Source organism: Parasteatoda tepidariorum, chromosome 2 (genome assembly GCF_982258835.1).
Source record: "Parasteatoda tepidariorum strain Cologne lab strain chromosome 2, Ptep-v5.0, whole genome shotgun sequence".
NCBI classification, from domain to species: domain Eukaryota; kingdom Metazoa; phylum Arthropoda; class Arachnida; order Araneae; family Theridiidae; genus Parasteatoda; species Parasteatoda tepidariorum.
Genome location: NC_141756.1, coordinates 74,930,843 through 74,949,630, shown reverse-complemented (window position 1 = coordinate 74,949,630; position 18,788 = coordinate 74,930,843). Strand labels below are relative to the sequence as shown.

At 32.0% G+C, this 18,788-nt stretch overlaps 2 protein-coding genes across 2 annotated transcripts; both read right to left on the bottom strand.

The window, feature by feature from the left end:
• Positions 1–6,167: 6,167 nt before the first annotated feature.
• LOC147815863 (uncharacterized) lies at positions 6,168–8,995 on the bottom strand. Its single transcript, XM_087157526.1, has one exon. The coding sequence runs from the start codon at positions 8,493–8,495 to the stop codon at positions 7,167–7,169; it is 1,329 nt and encodes a 442-aa protein (XP_087013652.1). The 5' UTR covers positions 8,496–8,995; the 3' UTR covers positions 6,168–7,166.
• On the bottom strand, positions 8,679–12,601 carry LOC147815862 (uncharacterized). Its single transcript, XM_087156638.1, has 6 exons — positions 11,409–12,601; positions 11,118–11,288; positions 10,212–10,687; positions 9,869–10,127; positions 9,115–9,778; positions 8,679–9,007 (listed from the first exon to the last, which is right to left on the bottom strand). The coding sequence occupies exons 1-6, from the start codon at positions 11,457–11,459 to the stop codon at positions 8,679–8,681; spliced, it is 1,950 nt and encodes a 649-aa protein (XP_087012764.1). The 5' UTR covers positions 11,460–12,601.
• Between the last annotated feature and the right edge of the window lie 6,187 nt (positions 12,602–18,788).

Sequence of the window (18,788 nt, the reverse complement as noted above, 5' to 3'; positions counted from 1 at the left end):
TTTTCAGTATAATACTTTTTTTTCAGGTTCTTAAAATAAAATTCTTGCTTAAAATTTAAAAAGGAAAAAAAAATATTTAATTTTATTAAAATTATTGTATACCATTATTTTTAAGAATGTTTATGAGTGTTAATTTTAACTGTTAGAAATAAAACTGTTATTAGAGAAAAAAAAATAATTTCTAAAAATTTTTTTAAAATAGATTATGGATCATTTACTTTCATCAGTTTATACGAAACCTGAACATCCAGGAAGTTTTGGAGGTGTAAATGCTATTTATAATTCTGTGAAAGGTAAAGTGAAGAAAAGTGACGTTAAGAAATGGTTAGAGACTAAAGATTCTTATACTTTGCATAAACCAGTAAAAAAGATATTTAAACGGAATCGAGTGATTGTTGGAGGTATAGATGAACAATTTCAAATTGATTTAGTTGACATGCAATCTTTAGCGAAATTTAATAAAGGCTTCAAATATTTGTTAACTTGTATAGATTGTTTCTCAAAGTATGCTTGGGCTATTCCTATTAAAGACAAATCAGCCAAAAATGTATTGCCAGCTTTGAAAACTATTTTTAGAGAAAGAAAACCTGAGAAACTGCAATCAGATAAAGGAAAAGAATTCACTAATAAACTTATACAGCAGTATCTTAAAAATTTAGGAGTTCATTTCTTTACAACGAATAATGAAACTAAATCAAGTATTGTTGAGAGGTTTAACCGTACATTAAAAATGAAGATGTGGAAATACTTTACAGAATATAATACGAAAAAATATATTGACGTCATTTCTAAATTAATCGATAGTTATAATCATACCAAACACAGAAGTATAAAAATGGAACCAGCCTCAGTGAATATCGATAATCAAAAAGAAGTATGGAATAATTTATATAGTGATAAGGTGAATAATGATAAGCCTGTCTTTCAAATTGGTGACACTGTTCGCATTAGTAAGTCCAAACGTCATTTTGAAAAAGGATATGAAAATAATTGGACACACGAATTATTTGTTATAGATAAAATAATTCCACGAAATCCTATGGTTTATAAATTGAAAGATTTAATGAATGAATCAATCGAAGGTACTTTTTATGCAGAAGAATTACAAAAAGTAGTCGATTCTGGATTTTATCCAGTTGAAAAAATAATTAAGAAGAAAAAAATAAATGGAAAGATGCAATATTTTGTTAAATTTCTAGGTTATTCCGATAAATTTAATGATTGGGTGACGGATGTTCATAAAGTATAAATAGCGAAACGTTTTCGTTAAAGATTCATTTTTAAAAATGTCTTTCTACGTGACGTTACCTTCTGACAGCTCAACGCGATTCTTTCCTGATAATAAAATCTCTCATTTCAAAACTCAATTACCTATACCAGTGGATTTAAGAGGTGAATGGGAAGTAGGCCTATCTGAAATCATCTATCCGCATTCTTGGCTGAACGTAAATGAAAATAATAATTATTTTCGATACACGACTAGCAATGGTAATATCGCATCGACTGTTAAGCAAACAATTGATGTGGGGTGCTATGAATCAATGTTCGATATTGTATCAGCGATACAACTTGCTTTACCTAAAAATCCAAGTCGGTTTACAATAAATTACAATAAAGCTACGAAACGAGTAAAAATTAACGCCGTTCAAGGTAGTAGTCTTCATTTAGAGAAGTTAGGTGAATTGTTAGGATTTCAACGAGATGCAGTCATTGCGGGTAACCAGAAAAGCGACTTTGTGGCTGACGCATGGTCTAATTTTTCAGTTTTCTATGTGTACACAGATCTTATTTCACCCCAAATTGTCGGAGATACACAAGCTCCTTTACTGCGGATCGTCCGAATAAAAGGACATGATGGTGAAACTATCAGTCAGTATTATGATAGACCTCAATACTTACCCTTAACGAGACATTCATTTCAAACAATTCAAATCGAACTCAGACTGAATTCAGGAGATTTTGTTCCGTTTGAAAGAGGTAAAGTGATGGCTGTGCTGCATTTCCGAATGCGACAAATACTATAAATATTGAGTGTTTTTTTAAAAAGGCTTCATTTCAAGATAAGTAGTCAAGATGAAAGTACCTTATGTTTGCTGTTCCAAGAAGTTGGAGGACCATTATGCTTCCCAAGGGGGAAACGGTTTACCTTATTATCGTGGTGTGTCGTATCAAAAAGGTTATGGTCTGGGCGGCATATTTAGACGTCTATTTAGATCAGCCCTGCCATACATTGTTCGCGGGTCAAAAACTGTTGGAAAAGAAGCATTAGTCACAGGATCACGTGTTATGTCCGATGTACTAGCAGGCCAAGATTTGAAAACATCAGCCAAAAATAGAGCAAAAGAGTCGGGTAAAAATCTGGCCAATAAAGCTCTTGGGAAAATACAGTCAATGATTGGCAGTGGACGCTATAAAAGAAAACGCAAGACTAAGAAAAATATCATTTCATCAAAGAAACAGAAAGTGAGAGGACGTGATATTTTCGACTCATCATGACGTTTCTTTTAAAAGGTTCCCCGGAATGTGTGAAGTCTGAACTGGAATTGTTTCAGATGCCCGGCACACAAACAGTTATACAAAGTGGACAGTGGGTTGAATTTCACCCGTTATCGAATGTGTTTGATGGCGGACCCGTTGAATTTCATATATCAGGTTCTGGTGATGAATTTATTGATCTAAGCCAAACTCAGCTTCACGTACAAGCAAAAATTTTAAAAAACGATAATACCAATTTAACAGCTGATGATAAAATTGGTCCAGTAAATTTATTTCTGCATTCTTTGTTTTCTCAAGTGGATGTTTCTTTAAACGACCGCATTATATCTAATTCCAGCAATACTTATCCTTATCGATCTTACATTGAAACACTTTTAAACCATGGTTATGACAGTAAAACCTCCCAATTGACGGCCGAACTTTATTATAAAGATTCAAACGATGGTCTTAAAAAAAGATCAGATTATTTCAAGTTAAGTGCAACTGTGGATATGATTGGTTGTATTCATAGTGATTTGTTTCATCAAAACAGGTTATTATTAAACATGGTGGATATAAAAATTAAATTAAATCGTAGTAAACCCGAGTTTTGTCTAATAGGAAAGTCGGGATATAAAGTTGTATTAGATAGAATTTCGCTTTTAGTTAGAAAAGTACGTGTAAGTCCCGGAGTCATTCTAGGACACGCAAAAGCATTAGAAAAAGATACTGCAAAATATCCTATCAATCGAGTGCTCTGTAAAGTGTATTCCATTCCTAAAGGAAACATGTCATTTGTACAAGACAATGTATTTGTGGGACAAATTCCTAAACGACTTATCATAGGATGTGTCGAAAATGATGCATTTCATGGAACATTTGAAAAAAATCCTTTTGATTTTAAACATTTCAATTTAAATTTTATCGCCGTCTACGTAGATGGTCAACCAGTCCCCCATAATCCATTGGAACTCAACTTTTCACAAAAACAATATATAAGAGCTTATCAAAATTTATTCATGAGCACTGAGCATATGAGAAGTGATAAAGGTAACTTTATTTCCAGAGAAGAATTTTGTGATGGTTACACTCTATATGCTTTTGACTTATCACCTGATTTATGTGATGGCGATCATTTCAATTTAATAAAGCACAGTAATCTAAGAGTTGAAATGAAATTTGAGCAACCTTTAGAAAAAACAGTGTGCGTTATTGTGTTCGCAGAATTTGAAAACGTCATAGAAATTAACAAAGCACGTGACATTATATACGATTTTGGAAATTAAAACAATGGATGGAAAAAAGATTTGTGAAATTTTATCAAAAGATCCTACAACAGCGTTTAGATTTAGAGGTGTTTACTCGAGAGATACAACACCCTTATTGCAAGAAAATGAAGCTATTATCGTCAACACTGATGAATCAACTTTACCAGGATCGCATTGGTTAGCTCTGTACATGACTGAAGGAAAAACACTGGAATTTTTCGATTCCTATGGCCATTCTCCAGATTTCTATGGACTTAATGTTTATAAATTATTTAATATTTCTAATGTATGTTGGAATTCTGTATCTTTTCAATCACTCACATCTAACGTATGTGGAGCCTATTGTATTTTTTTCATTTATAATCGTTGTCGCGACATATCTATGTTATCCATTATAAAAAATCTCAATGTAAATCGAAAAAATGATTTCGTCATGTATCAATTTGTGAAAAAGAAATTTGGTGTACGTTTTGCTTTCAAACAATAAAATTATTATTTTTTAAAAATGTTGTGATATTTTATTTTGTGTTTTTATTTACATACCGTTATTTGCGTTATTTATTTTTAATAAATATTCTCGTTTGTTAATTCTTTTCTATAAATTATGGAGTTCCCTAAACTTAGGCATTCGTTCACGTGTATTTTGGCTGGTCCAACAGGATGTGGAAAAAGCCAGCTCTGCAAAAAAATAATTGAATCTAAAATTATTGAACCTTTTCCAAAATCGGTTATTTGGTGTTATGGAGCGTATCAAGCTATGTTTGAAACAATACCGAATGTGACATTTCATGAGGGCGTTCCTTCTGATTTAAACACTATTTCAAATGCATTAATTATTCTCGACGATCTTATGTCTGAATTAGGAAGTAATTCCAAATTGACGCATCTGTTTACTAAACATAGTCATCATCGTAATGTGTCCGTCATTTTTATTGTACAAAATATATTCCATAAAGGTAAAGAGATGAGAGAAATATCTCTAAATGCTCATTATCTAATTCTTTTCAAAAATCCTCGTGATCAAAGTCAAATCACACATTTAGGCAGACAACTTTATCCAACAAAAGTGAAATTTTTCCAAGAAGTGTATCAAGACGCGACTTCGAAACCCTTTGGTTACCTGTTGGTTGATTTGAAACCAGATACTGAAGATAATATGCGCCTGCGCACAGGTATATTACCGAAAGATAAAATGATCGTGTACCAGTCACGATAGTCATTTTCCCATTAACCTTTCGTGTTAACTGTAATTTTAGACACTTTAACAGAAATCACTTTGCCTTCATTAAATCTCAATTATTTGGAAATTAGTATAAATTAAATCTCGCTAAGAATAAAACAATCAAATGCGATTAGAATGTCGGACAGTAAACACTGTTGTCTCGAGGTCTTAAAAGCTGTGGCTAAATCAAAATCGAAGCGGAAATTTTTAAAACACTGTCCAGCTAAATCTATTAAACATATTTGTGAATGTGTACTTAATTTGTTAAAAGGTAACATTCCTCTAAATAAAAATCAAAAGAAGAAACTTTCACCTTTTAAAAGAAGCTTAAGAAAAATTGCAGACAAAAAAGTACCTTTATTCCGTAAGAGAGAAGTCCTTGTTCAACGAGGTGACGGGTTCTTAGGATTTCTGATTCCAGCGGCCATAACAGCTTTAACATCTTTAATCAATGGAGTACGCTAAAAAATTTATTCTTATGCCGGAAGATAGGCTACAAACTAACACTGTAGAATATCTGTCAGAGTTGGATCAACAAATGCATGATATTTTAAAAAATAAAAATATTTCAGACAATGAAAAAGCAGAGTTATATGTACAAATTCTCCAAAAGTATGTTAAATTTCCTACTTTTTTGGAGAATAAAAATGAACCAGTGGAGGAGCGTTCAAATGAAGTGGAAGAAAAAACTAAGGATATTAAAGAAGAAAATGATCAAGAAAACAGCAGCTTAATAGAAACGCAGCTCATGAATATTGTCCCCAAGAGTCAGAAGGAACGTGCTAAGGAGCTTTTACAATTCCTGCAAGCTAATAATGAATTGTTATCGTGGACTGAAAAAGGAGAAATTATGTATAAACAGAAACTTCTTCCTGACACCAATATCACTCATTTGATAAACAATGTATTGAGAAATGAAAAGAAACAGCCAAAAGGACAAAAAATATTTTTTGAAGCTTTACAAGAATTGAAAGTACCTGAAAAATTTGTAATTAATAAAAAATTACTTACCGAATCACCCTCTGTACTTGATTCACCAGTATATTTCGCTAGAAAAAATAGATGGCTAAAATATTAAATATTATTTGTAAATTTATTATGCTATAATTTTTGCAATAAACGATTTTTGAAATAAAAAGTTTCTTTTGTTTATTTTTTTAAAATTTTAATCAACATAGGCACATTTATCCACTTTGCTTAATACTATTTTAAGGATTATTATTATTTTTTAAAAAATTATATTCACAAATATTTTTCTAAAATTAAATTAACATAAATTTTAAAGATAAGGAGACATCGGTTGGTTTGAAGTAACCATCCAGAGTGCGGGACGAGGACCCTTCTCCTTTTGGCACTCCGCGGTTATTAAAGTGGACGTCGCCACTGCTTTTTTTAAGTGGGTATAGCCTCCACTGCTTTTTTCTAAGTGGGTATAGCCTCCACTGCTTTTTTCTAAGTGGGTATAGCCTCCACTGCTTTTTTCAAGTGGGTCGCCTCCACTATGATAATTTTTCAATACCCATAAGGTGTAGTGTCCATATTTACGTGAATCCTTCGTTTATTATAAGTAAACTTATACCGCTTCTTCTCGACTTTGTTTATTACTTTCCTGCGTTTTCCATCTCTGGTGATTTTCGCAGGATTTGTAACTTCAACTTCATGATTATGATCCATGATGAGTGCCTTTACAGCTTCTAGGTTTAGTACAAGAGAATTTTTGTAGTTGATGTTAAACCCTTTAATTTTGCAAACTTCCTTTCCATTCCTTGTCCGATAGGCATAATTCTTTGGACCACCTGGGAAAAAATATTTTTCAAGTAAACAAACACACAATTAAAATTTTTTTAAAAATTGTAATGCCTTTTTTTACACATATTTACCTGATACAAACGTTTCGATAACGTCTCCATCGTCTAGCTCATTCGTCAAATCGCCCAAGTAGTCTCCAAGCTCTAGATTTAAATCACCATCTTTGTAAATAATACTGTCCGTGTCATAATAAATTACTCGCTCGCCTAATTTGTCTAACTGATCATACAGATGCAGTCTGGCGTATGCGGTGGTGAATGTGGCACAGAATATATTCGTCTTCACATCTTGTGGGACAAACTCTGTTTTATGACACCACTGCAAAGCTGCGATGTTCTCAGATGCCATATACATATCCTTCACCTGTAAAAAAATTTAAAATTCAAAACATTTCAACATAAACTAAAAAGATAGAAATACGACTGTGCTTTGCTTACCTCTATAGTAGCGTCATTAAAAAACTTGAAAAATTTATCTACGTCAGATATGTATTCCAGCCGCACCTTGTTTGTGTTCATGCCTAAACGACCCCAGAATGAGTTAAGAGCCAATTTAGCTACTTGTCTTCTTCCGGGGTTTTCAGAGACGAGATCATGCTCAAGGTCCACACCCTCTTTTTCAGCATACTTGTATATATAGGCAAGTTTCTCTGACTCTGTCTTGCAATGGCTTGGCCATCCTGAGGACTCCTGCTTTATTTTCAGGAAGAGATTAATGTATGATGAGAAGAGTTCGGTCGAAGAGCGGGGAAAATGATAAACTTCATATATCTGAATGAAATGAAAAACAGTCATTAAATATTGTAAAATAAATAAATAAATAAATAAATAATTAATAATAAATCTACTTACTTTCTGAATGATGTATCCTTTTTCTACGGCTTTTTTTATCTCTTCCGTCACCCATGTACCGAGAAGCATCCTTTCCTCATCCGTATGAGTACAGTTTTCTTGCTGAAGTGTACTAGCACACTTTTGGCAGAGGGGAAACATCAGTTTTTTATTCAACTTGACTGGAAGAACAGGGTGATAAAGTCCTCTTGGGGGAAGAATCCGACATTTCATGAGTCCAAAATATTGATCAATATTTTCAAAGTTTTCAGTAAAAATCTCGGGATGCCCCACAGGATATTTACTATATTTGTTAACGAAAGGATATAAACTAGTAAAGTCTACATAGTGAGCTGATCCTTCGTAATATAGCTTCACGGCATTCGTTCTGCCTCCAAAGAATGAATCACGAGGATTCAAACGGTCTACGATCTCAACATCGCCTATTGTGTTGAGGACTTCCTTCTTCTGAACTAGAAATTCGTGTTCCCATATCTCTTCGTATTCGAATCCAGCGTCAATAAGTTTCGTCTTTGTTGCTTGTGTTTTCCTATACAACTCCCTCATACGCTTATTGCTCATTTTATTAATTATGTCACCCCCAAAGCATCTCGGGCAACCATGAAAAAAGCATCCATGGTACATGTAGACAGTCTTTGTTGATTCACAATAACCATCAACAAACACGCCCTCGATTTTTCGCTCTCCCAAGCCGTTAAGAGCATGCTGAATAGGTATGTTGTTTTTCCGAGATAGATAAACGAGCCATCTTATTGCATCTTTGCTGTAACTAACAGTGGTAATGTAGCCCTGGAGTGGCGGGCACGCTATTGTTTCCTCCTGAATGTGGTGCGCTCGGAAAACAGCCATGCATGAAGACGCGATGGTCATGTACTGGAAGGGGTCTACTCTTCCAGCTTTGATAGAGGGATCTTTAGCCGCCAAAAACTGCTCTCGAAACTTTAGACAACATTTCCGTAGTATATCAACATCACTTCTACAAAAAAAAGAGAAAATTAAATAAATAAAAATATCTACACACAAAATACACAAGAAAATTCCATAATTTAAATTTTACCTGCAGTACTCTTCCATTTCTTTTTTGAAATCAAAGGGGTGATTGCGTCTTTCCTCATACCATGAATGAAAAGATTTTCTTCCTGTAACAGACATCATATCAGGGTCAAAGTACTCCATCCCGGGTAAGTCTCCAATATACAACTGATGTTCTGGGGTGTTAAATTTATGAGGAAAAAATCCTTTTTTTATTTCCTCGATTCCAAAGGATTTCGGAAGCTTGCTGAGAGGCATAGGTAAGAAATTGTACGAATCAATCAGCGTAACTCCCATACACTCGATTCGCATTAATTTTGACCCATTGGGAACCACACTTGGTTTGCGACCTGAAAAAAAGAAGTAATTAGTATGATGATGATTTATGATACAAAGATAAAGATTAAAAAGGAAAAGAAATAACCTTGATTGATAAGCCAGTGAACTATAAACTGACCATCAAATCCTTTGAGATTATGGGCAATCGCTGTAAAATCTTTGTGCACTTTCGAAAAAAGAAAAACACAGAACTCACTACAGGAATTATATCCTGAAAAAACTCTTGTTTCACCGTTAAAATATTGGGCAATTACGAAGTTAACATGATGCTCGCCTGTCGACTGGTCCGTCTCAAAATCAAAAAATATATATTTTTCGGACGGGGGAGTTGGTTCCAATCTTGTCATGCAACACAGATGATTTTCCCGAAGAACATATTTCTTACATGCGATACAAGTGAAATGATAGCATTTATGCTTATTTCGTGGGCAAATAGACGTTTCTAGTACAACTTTACATGTCTTACATCTATATACTTGCTGACAAAAACTTGATTTCTGTTTCGGTTTTAGTTCCTTGTGGCTCTGAAAACAAGTGCGTGAGGAACACGTTCTGTTACACTCTCTACAAAACACTTCTTCATCGGGGGTACATTCATACCTGTAGCATATTTTGCATTTAAAATTACACAAGTGATGGTTTTGACGATCGTAAGGCACATCACATGGTAAACAGTAATAGTTGCTTCCATGGAAACCGGTCATGCTCGTGATGAGGTCATAATGATTGTTGTGGTAGTAGAGAAATATTTTTCGTGAGTTTTCAGCACCTTTGTAGATAACCTAGAAGCATAATAAAGTACATTAAGTTCATTTGAAAGAAGAAAAAAGAAAGCATATTTAACATTAAAAAATCTTTCATTTTAATTTTACCTTATTAAAATTTTCACTTGAAACAACATAAATCTGTATTCCAAGATAATTTTCAAACCTCATGACTTCGGGAACTCCACAGGGGCCTGGTAGAATACCAGTATTTTGATGTAACTGAAGAGCTCTATCTTTTTGTAAGACATATCTTGCGTCTCGAATCTTTTTTGCTTCAGGTTCGTTGTTTAATATGGCCAATCCTACCACAATTGCACGGGCGCAACACATCTTATCACCACTATCGGGAACCGCATATATTGACCTATAAAACACACACACACACACATTATTTTTAAATCTCAACAACATAATTTGAAATTAACATGTTTAATGTAATTTAATTTACCTTTTACGCAAGCGATCAATTTCGATGTTAGTTATTTTCGTTCTTCCCGATCCACTGGGTCCAGGATTTGATCGGTTAGTAGTATTAGGAGGCTGGAAAACTGTGATGACGTCAATTTTCAAAGTTTCATCAAAGGGTATGGCATCCTTACTCTGTAAAACCTTCGTTATAGCATTGAGGACGGTATCCGGCGTCATATCTGACACTTTTGTCAGGCAAGTACTAATTGGTAGGTCCAATGCATCTGAAAAGATACAAAATCGTATTCGATCAGCTGGCCCAAGTCCGGAAGCAGCCAAATTAATAAGCCTTTCAAACAGATATCGAAGAGTATCTAAAAGAGTTTGGAGGGGAGAGCTTCTAATTGTTGTCGACAATTTGTCCGAATCAATCCTCACAGCAAAGGCCATTTCTTTCGCTCCAAACTTAAAATTTTCCTTTTCACCAAGTTTTTTAATATGAACAGCATTTTTAATCTGAAATCATACAAAAACATTTAATATATATATATATATTAAAAACATATTTAAAGGGAAAAATCCTGAAACAAAAAATGATTTTTTTAAAATTCCACTCCAAAACAATATAGTACAATGTAAATATAAATTTAAGTAATTTCATTAAATAGTAAAAACTCATTCATAACTTTTTTTAAAAAAATAAAATAACGCTTATCATAATGATAACAAAAGAAATAAATTTTGTATTAAACAAAGTTATTATTTTTTTTGTGTAAAAAAATAATATTAAAATTTTATTATGATAATGATTAAAAAAAAATAAAAATAAAAAATAAAAAAAAAAACAAATAAATAAACAAAAAGACATTTATAATACAAAAGTTACGCTTACATTCTATAGACATATCATATATGCAACTAGGATTATATGAGAAAATTTGCTTACTTCGTTGGCCGCTCCCTCACCACTCTGAAGAGAAATAGTGGGATTTGCGGCAAATACTTGTTCCACATGGTGAATCAATAAACTATCTGACTCCAAAAAATGTTGCTCAAAATCAGGTAAAATGTCCTCTCCATTTATTTCTAAGAAATTTTGTTCAAGCTCAGATATAATCTAAAAAAAAAAAGAAATTTAAGTATTTTATAACGTATAAATTAAAAAGTATTTCATAACATTTTCTTTCCTTAACAATATTTGAAATATGTTAAAAATTGTATTTGAAAAAATACGTACTTCGGAATCACTGAAATCGTCAGTAGGGTCCTCAGCAGAACGTTTTCTCATGTTTAAAAATCACCGTGATGTAATAAAAAATCTATAAAAAAAATAAGCATGGTAATTTCATCAAAAAGGAAGTATACATTTTTTTTTAAATTATCGTTTCAAACTAAATTTAATTTAAGATAAAGAAAAATTATAAAAATATTGTATTAACTAAATTTTTCTAATGATGAAGACACATTTTATGCAAATAAAACATCGCATGCACTTCACTCGATACAGCTAATACTAAATGAGTGAATCCGGCAGATCCTTATTTAAAAAAAAGAGCTCATGTAGCTCAATACTCATATACTTTTGAAAAATATAACTAATAGTATGTAAAATGAGAAAGCTTAAACATGAAACACAAATAAAACTTTAGCTGCTTCAAATACTTTCCTCATATACTTTCTTGAAATTTAATTTAAGATAAAGAAAAATTATGAAAATATTGTATTAACTAAATTTTTCTAATGATGAAGACGCATTTTATGTAAATAAATCAGCGCATGCACTTCAGTCGATACAGCTAATACTAAATAAATGAATCCGCCAGATCCTTATTTAAAAAAAGAGCTCATGTAGCTCAATACTCACATACTTTTGAAAAAATATAACTAATAGTATGTAAAATGAGAAAGCTTAAACATAGAACACAAATAAAACTTAAGATGCTTCATATACTTTCGAGAATATAAGATAATATAAATAAAATGTCAAATAAAAAGAACTAATTTAAATAGAAATTGCTTATTAAAATAATGAAAGAAATATTACTTACTTTTTTTCAAAATCAGACTCTCTTGATCACTAAGACTCTGCTGGTAATCCAAATTTTAGACAATCTGCAGGGCGAACTATATTGGTTTATACAATCATCTACACTCAGAATAATATTCCCAACTTAATTGTTTTCCGTGAAGCAGCTCTATATATACTGATTGTTATCAACACTATTGCTCATAGATAAGCTCTAACTATGTTCTTCCCATATCCTCATGTATATAGATAAACTATATCCTTACAGTTTGTGATTAACTAATAAAATACAGATAAAATTCAAAGGATACGGAGATCTATCTTGTTAAATTTTGTGAGAAATAGTAATAATCCCACGCTCAATAATCAGTGATAAAAATGTACCACACCGGATAAAACTCAAATGTCGCATAGTAAGATTTATCTTCTTAAATTTCATGAGAAATCTTCGCTCTATAATCAGTATGAAGCACTATGTTATACTTTATATTATGACTAATTGATAAAACGTGGATAAACGCCAAACGTCCCGGACAGAAATTATCGGTGTAAAATTTTGTGAGAAATTGATCTGTTCAAGTTCCGTAATCAGTATCCGTTAAAGATACTTTTTAAATGTACTCTTAATTTGAAAAAACAATAAGTTATTTACATTATTGTAATATTAAATAATAAAATGAATATGTTTTGAATATAAAATTTCAAGCGGCAAAAATTTTCATTATATGTTTCTTAGATTCAAAATAATTCATTTGAAATTTTAAGGAAATTTAATCCATAATTGATAATATGTAATATTATCAATCGCAATATGTAATATGTAAATATTTAGTTATTTTTTTAACAGAAATTAAAATTAATTCAAATATTTTTTTGATAAGAATAAAAAATAAATATTATTGTATTTTAATGTAATTATGAAATTATTCCACCTGATAAAATTAAAAGTTTAAAGATGAAACAAATATATATTAATAATGTTTATTAATGTATTTAATTATATAAATGAATGAACTCCTTAGATGTATTGTTATACATTAGTTTTTAACTAGATAATTATTTTCATGGAAATAAAATTTATGTTACTTAAATATCTATATTAGTACGTCTTGCAAAATAATAAAACTGAAAATTAGGTGCAACCAAAGCCATCTGTTAAGTTTTCACGACCCCCTTCTTGTGGTTGTACTAAGTATAGGAGGTTTTCGTGGTTTTTCTCTCCATATAACGTAGGCGCTCACAAAGTCCTCTTCGCAATGATTAAGAGAAAATATATCGATGAAACTGTATTAAGATATCGATATCAAACAGCTTTTATTTATACACGTGTTCACTATACAAAGGTTTAACTTATTAACATATATCTAACCAAGCATTCGTGGGTCAGTGGTTATGATATCCAACTACTGACCCACGAAGGCTTTTTGATGGCGTGAGTTCGATCCTCAGCCTTAATTATATTTAATAAATAATATTAAAACAGATTTAAACATTAAAATAGATTTAAAGTTATTTTATTTCTAAAATTCTCACATAGATGGCGCCACTAGAGTAAAGTATGATATCATTTATGTGTTATGTAATAAGAAATGACGTCATAACTTCATAATATACAATATCTCCCCAAATAACAAAGTTTCTAAGTGTTGCCATCCTTAAAAACTAATATTAAAAATAATAAGTGTTGCCACCCTCAGAAAACTAATAAATTAAATAATAAACAGAAACCGAAACTAAAATCGAAACTACAGGCGGGCAGAAATAAGTATACGGGCAGAAATAAGCAACTTCCGGTTATAGACGGGCAGAAATGAGCAACTTCCGGTGGGGGGGTGGGGGGGCAGAAATAAACAACTTCCGGTTGTAGGCGGGCAGAAATAAGCAACTTCCGGTTGGGCAGAAATAAGCACCCCTTGACTTTCTGTGATGACGTCAGGAATAGGGACCCCCCGCTGTACGCTGTAGCGCTGTCTATACTACTCCCATAAATGTGAAGAAATATATACCCAAATTTTTTACGAAATATTTGTGCATTCCAAAAGATGCTGCGTAAAGTGCATGTATATTTTTATAAAAATGGAGGGCATTTTGCTAATTTTTTATGATTTTTTCCAAGAGAAATTCATTTAAAACTTGTTTCAAATTACGAAGTAAGAGTCAAATTTCTCAAAAATACACATAGTTGAGAAGAAATAAATTTCCCAAAATTTTAAGAACAATTTGTTTAGTCTTAACCATGCGACATTAGAGAGTATATAAGGTTTACATAGTGGAGGACATTTTGCGAGTTCTTTATAATTTTTTGCATTTGAAACTTGTTTTAGATGTTAAATTCTTCAAATATGTCAGTAGTTGTGAAGAAATAAATATCCAAAATTTTTAAGAAACAATTTTTTATTCCAAACCATGCTACGCAAAGAGGCATGCTACGTCATCTTTACTATGAGCTTATCAGTGCGGTTGAACTCTCAGTCATACTGAGGTAGTGAGATGTAGCTCTAATCCTATAGACGAGAAATTATCAACCCTAATAGTGGGGTATAGCTCTCAGTTTTGCCCTACTCGTGTGTGTGTGTGAGAGTGTCTAAGACTTTTTTAATATCCCGGAGCTTTGTAATATCAGTTGTCGTCCTTCAGTATAATGATAGAAAAGCCTTCAGAATAGTTTAGAATGAGCGCTATCGACTTTAGACTAATAAAATATATCGTTTTCATTGCTCATTAATTTGTATTAACTCAGACTGTTGCTCAGACATTAGATTATTAGAGGCTTATTGTAAATAAGCCTCTAATGTTAAAGGTTATTAATGGTTTATTGCCATAAGCCTAAGTCAATCCAGTCGAAATTAATAATTATTTATACATTTTCTAATAAGCTAGAAGCGTATACGCTGATTGTATTAAACTTAAAAATTTCAGGTGGTTCAAAAAAACATTGATATCTTTTCCAATTAGACCAGCGTATTGCAATATGCTGGTGACATTTTCCAAGTGACGTTTATGTCAATTTATGGGTGAAAAATATATGATAAGGGGAGAAAGAAAAGAAAAACTTAATTAAAACTAACAAATTACTATTAGGAAAGGCGGTATTAAAATAATCAAAACCAGTTCCATTGCGAGAGTAAACTGATTTTGCTTCTATTCATCGCCTTTTAACTTCACTCCGTTTCTTTTGGCTATCAAATAAGTTTTTATTCTTAGACATTGCCCAATTTTCATTCGGGGAACATTTGAAAATATATATTAAGGACGATGATTGCAAAACAACTTGTGTAAACAGCAGTAATCCGTGATCAATAATTATTGAATATTATCTATGTACATAAATAGGGTAATTTTATTCCATACGCCGTAGCTCGCCTACCAATAAACAAACTTAGACTTATCTTATGAACATAGTGTTCAAAAATCTACTTTCGTCTCGGACTCAAAAAAATAAATGAATTGTCAAGCAGACGCTTAATTCCTGTTTCTATTGATAAATCTTTTTAAAAAATGAACAGTTAAATTTTTTTTAATATTTTGTTGGCATTTAAAAGCTGCTTCATATAGGATTGGTGATGATTAATGTTCAACTCTGTTGCCTTGTAATTTTTTACCTGACCCAGAAGGTTAAGTGATCGAACAAACTCGCCATCATGAAGAATTTTTCGAGTAAATTAGCCCGCAATTTTCGAGAAAAAACACGGAAAACTTCAATGTTTAGCCCAACGATCAGACTTTAACCCATGATATGAAAAATATTTCTATCTACCACTACGGATATCTTTAGTAATCAGTCCAGGTGCATGAATTATGGTGAAAAAATTATTTTATGGTGCATTTTTCGCAATATGCCCTGCAAAGGACCGGGGACATTTACGAGTTAATTGAGCCGTACATTTCATTTTGTTCTTGATTGTACATCAAATTTTAATCATCAAATTTTAATCATGGGTAAAATTTGTTAATCATTGATGTTAGTTTGTTAATTAAATTTATCATAATACGGGATGTGACTGTGAAGCTAGTCAGTTATCACTAATCTTGATTTAAATGTTTGTCGTCAAAAGACTTGACTTTTTCGTCTGGTAAAAATTCCAGTTCAAGGGTAACTTGTGACTTTATTTTTGTGCGCTTTTCTCTCCAAACATCTTTGAAAATGTGTATAAAAACAAAAAACAGCATGCTGGATTGCATATTTAATGTTTCTTCATCAATGACAGATTTGTTTATAATAAATAATTTGTTTGAAAATAGTTCCACTTAAATAGTCTGGTAGATTTTGACCGTTATCTGACCTTCACGTTTATCCATAATGACGTCGGACATTTGGAGACACGTCACTTTTTGGAGTAATAAGTAAGACAAGTATCGGTATTACGTATAAATCAATAAAATATCTGATTTAGTCTCATTATCAGGTTATTTATGTTGTTCCATTTCTTTTCTTTCTAAGCTGATTAGAATTTATAAACTTCTTAAAGACACACTTGGTTTGATGAAGATGGACAACCATGTATTTTAGGAACTTTTGAAATTAGATTTTAATAAATATCATAAGAGCTTAAAATAATATCATTCTCACCAAACACGTTGATTGATGATAAATGACCTAACTATCGGAAATACAGCCGATTTTTATTGATAACTCGAAAACAAAACACTTTCATTTTCATGAAGTAATATCTTCTGAAAAAATGTTTTTTTTTTATGAAGTAACGTTATGTAAAAATTTTGAATAAGTTAAATTTCCAGTCAAACTACTGCGTTTTGAAAACAACTGAAACATGCAAATTTTGCAAAGAAAACCTAGACTTAAACTATGAAAAACAATAAAAAAATTTTGTTTTTGTTAATTTATCGACCACTGTATCGACCGCAAATTTATTTTCAACATTGCAAAATGTTTCATTTTTCAATTAGGGAACGAGCTTGAAATAAATGCTTTGAGTGAAAGCAGCTTTATTTAATTTTTTTTTATTCTGAAAAATATTTTAAATTTATTTGTAAAATTATGAAGAAGTTGTTAAGACTATCAGAAAATTTTAAACTCTCTCAGAAAATGAAGATAAATTAAAACCTTACACTTCTTTAAACAGTATTTACGAGATTAGTGGGACAATACAATTCCAGTAGTTTTGTGAAAACTATATCTCACAAATATGCAGGTTACAAGAAATTTAACAAAACGTTCTAGTGTTTAAGGCATATTGACTCTAAAGTTCCAATCCAGCCAATAAAGTGGGCTAAACATTACCAAATTTTAGAAAAGAAAAAAAAAATTATGGGATTTTGTTTTTCCTATTTTATGCCCATCAAAAGACGTTTTTGAATATTTTGACACATTTGTGAATATTTTAACTTCACAGTGTGAGTGACTGAGTGAGTGACTGAAGTGAGTGACTGAAGGTAAACAATAACAATCTTCTTAAAACTAGAAAAAATACGGATAACGTTCAGTATATCCCTCCTCTTATGTTAAGTTTACGAAGCGATGCGTGAACATGCTTGATACTCAAGGAAGTTTTATTATTGTGATTTGTGTTTAAATTTACTCGTCATTTTACAGTTCATGAGAGTTTTTTGGTAATTTACAAATTCTAAAAGGTCGTGAGATATAAATAAATTTGATAAAATTAATATCACAACATAAATACAGCGCGAAGTTTGACATGATTTGAGTGTTATTTTTTGGGTAGCATCATAGAATGCTTATGGAGTATTCTGAATTTTTTTGTTGTTTGTTTAGTTGAAAGTTGAATTGAGAGAACGCTTTCTTTTGTTGTTGTTACTTATGAGCTAATCATTGCTTGGCTGAGACAGCCTGTTGGTAGGGCGTTGGACCCATGTTCAAGCGGTCGTGAGGTGGATCCTCCCCGTGTAGTAAATGGTGACTGCTGTTAGCTTTTACAGCGACCTTATTCTTTTACTTCCACAGTCATACACAAACGATAAACAAAACATTAATAACAAGAAAAAGAAGAAAAATCGTTTGGGTTGCGTAGCAACCAGCCAGAGTTGCAGTTATTATATTTACAAGAGTTGGCAGACGATTTAAAACAATTATTTAAACTAACTGTCAGTTGATGTCGGAACAACTGCTGCACGTTAAATCTGTTGGATCACAAAGTCCTCCATATTTCCATAAAGAATCGCACCTCTGGGGGTACTGAATTGGAGATTGATCATTCTCTTTTTCAGGTCAAAATCACGATCTGTTTATGAATAAATGGCTGTTCGAATGAATCCGCCATATAAACGGGATGTGACGTTTGTATGGCTGAAGTCGTATTCTTGGGCGCAGATGACACCCGTGAAAAACAAGAAACACACCCTCTTCCTTAAAATTCACTTGGTTTTACCAAGCAGGCTTGCTGGTATTGGCAAGTGGCATTAGAAACAACAACAAATTGCATGCTCGAAACTTTTTCTTCAAATTGCTGAGTCACTTAAGAGAGAAAATAAAGTTAGCGTTACGGTAAACATTGGACGAACTTTATGAAAAATGTCACTATTATTTTATAAAATTAACTCATTATGTAAATTTTACAATGTAGTAAACTGTGGTGAGCCAGATACGTAGTATATTAGTCCTGCCCCCGCGTT

Bases quoted from the DNA above. Each gene is read 5' to 3' on its own strand.
- LOC147815862 (XM_087156638.1), bottom strand. From the start codon at position 11,459: ATGAGAAAACGTTCTGCTGAGGACCCTACTGACGATTTCAGTGATTCC. The intron at 10,128-10,211 runs GTAAATTAAATT...TGTGTTTTATAG, and splicing joins ATTGATCGCTTGCGTAAAAG to GTCAATATATGCGGTTCCCG. The intron at 9,008-9,114 runs GTCAGTTTATAG...TCTTTTTTTCAG, and splicing joins TAATCTCAAAGGATTTGATG to GTCGCAAACCAAGTGTGGTT.
- LOC147815863 (XM_087157526.1), bottom strand. From the start codon at position 8,495: ATGACCATCGCGTCTTCATGCATGGCTGTTTTCCGAGCGCACCACATT.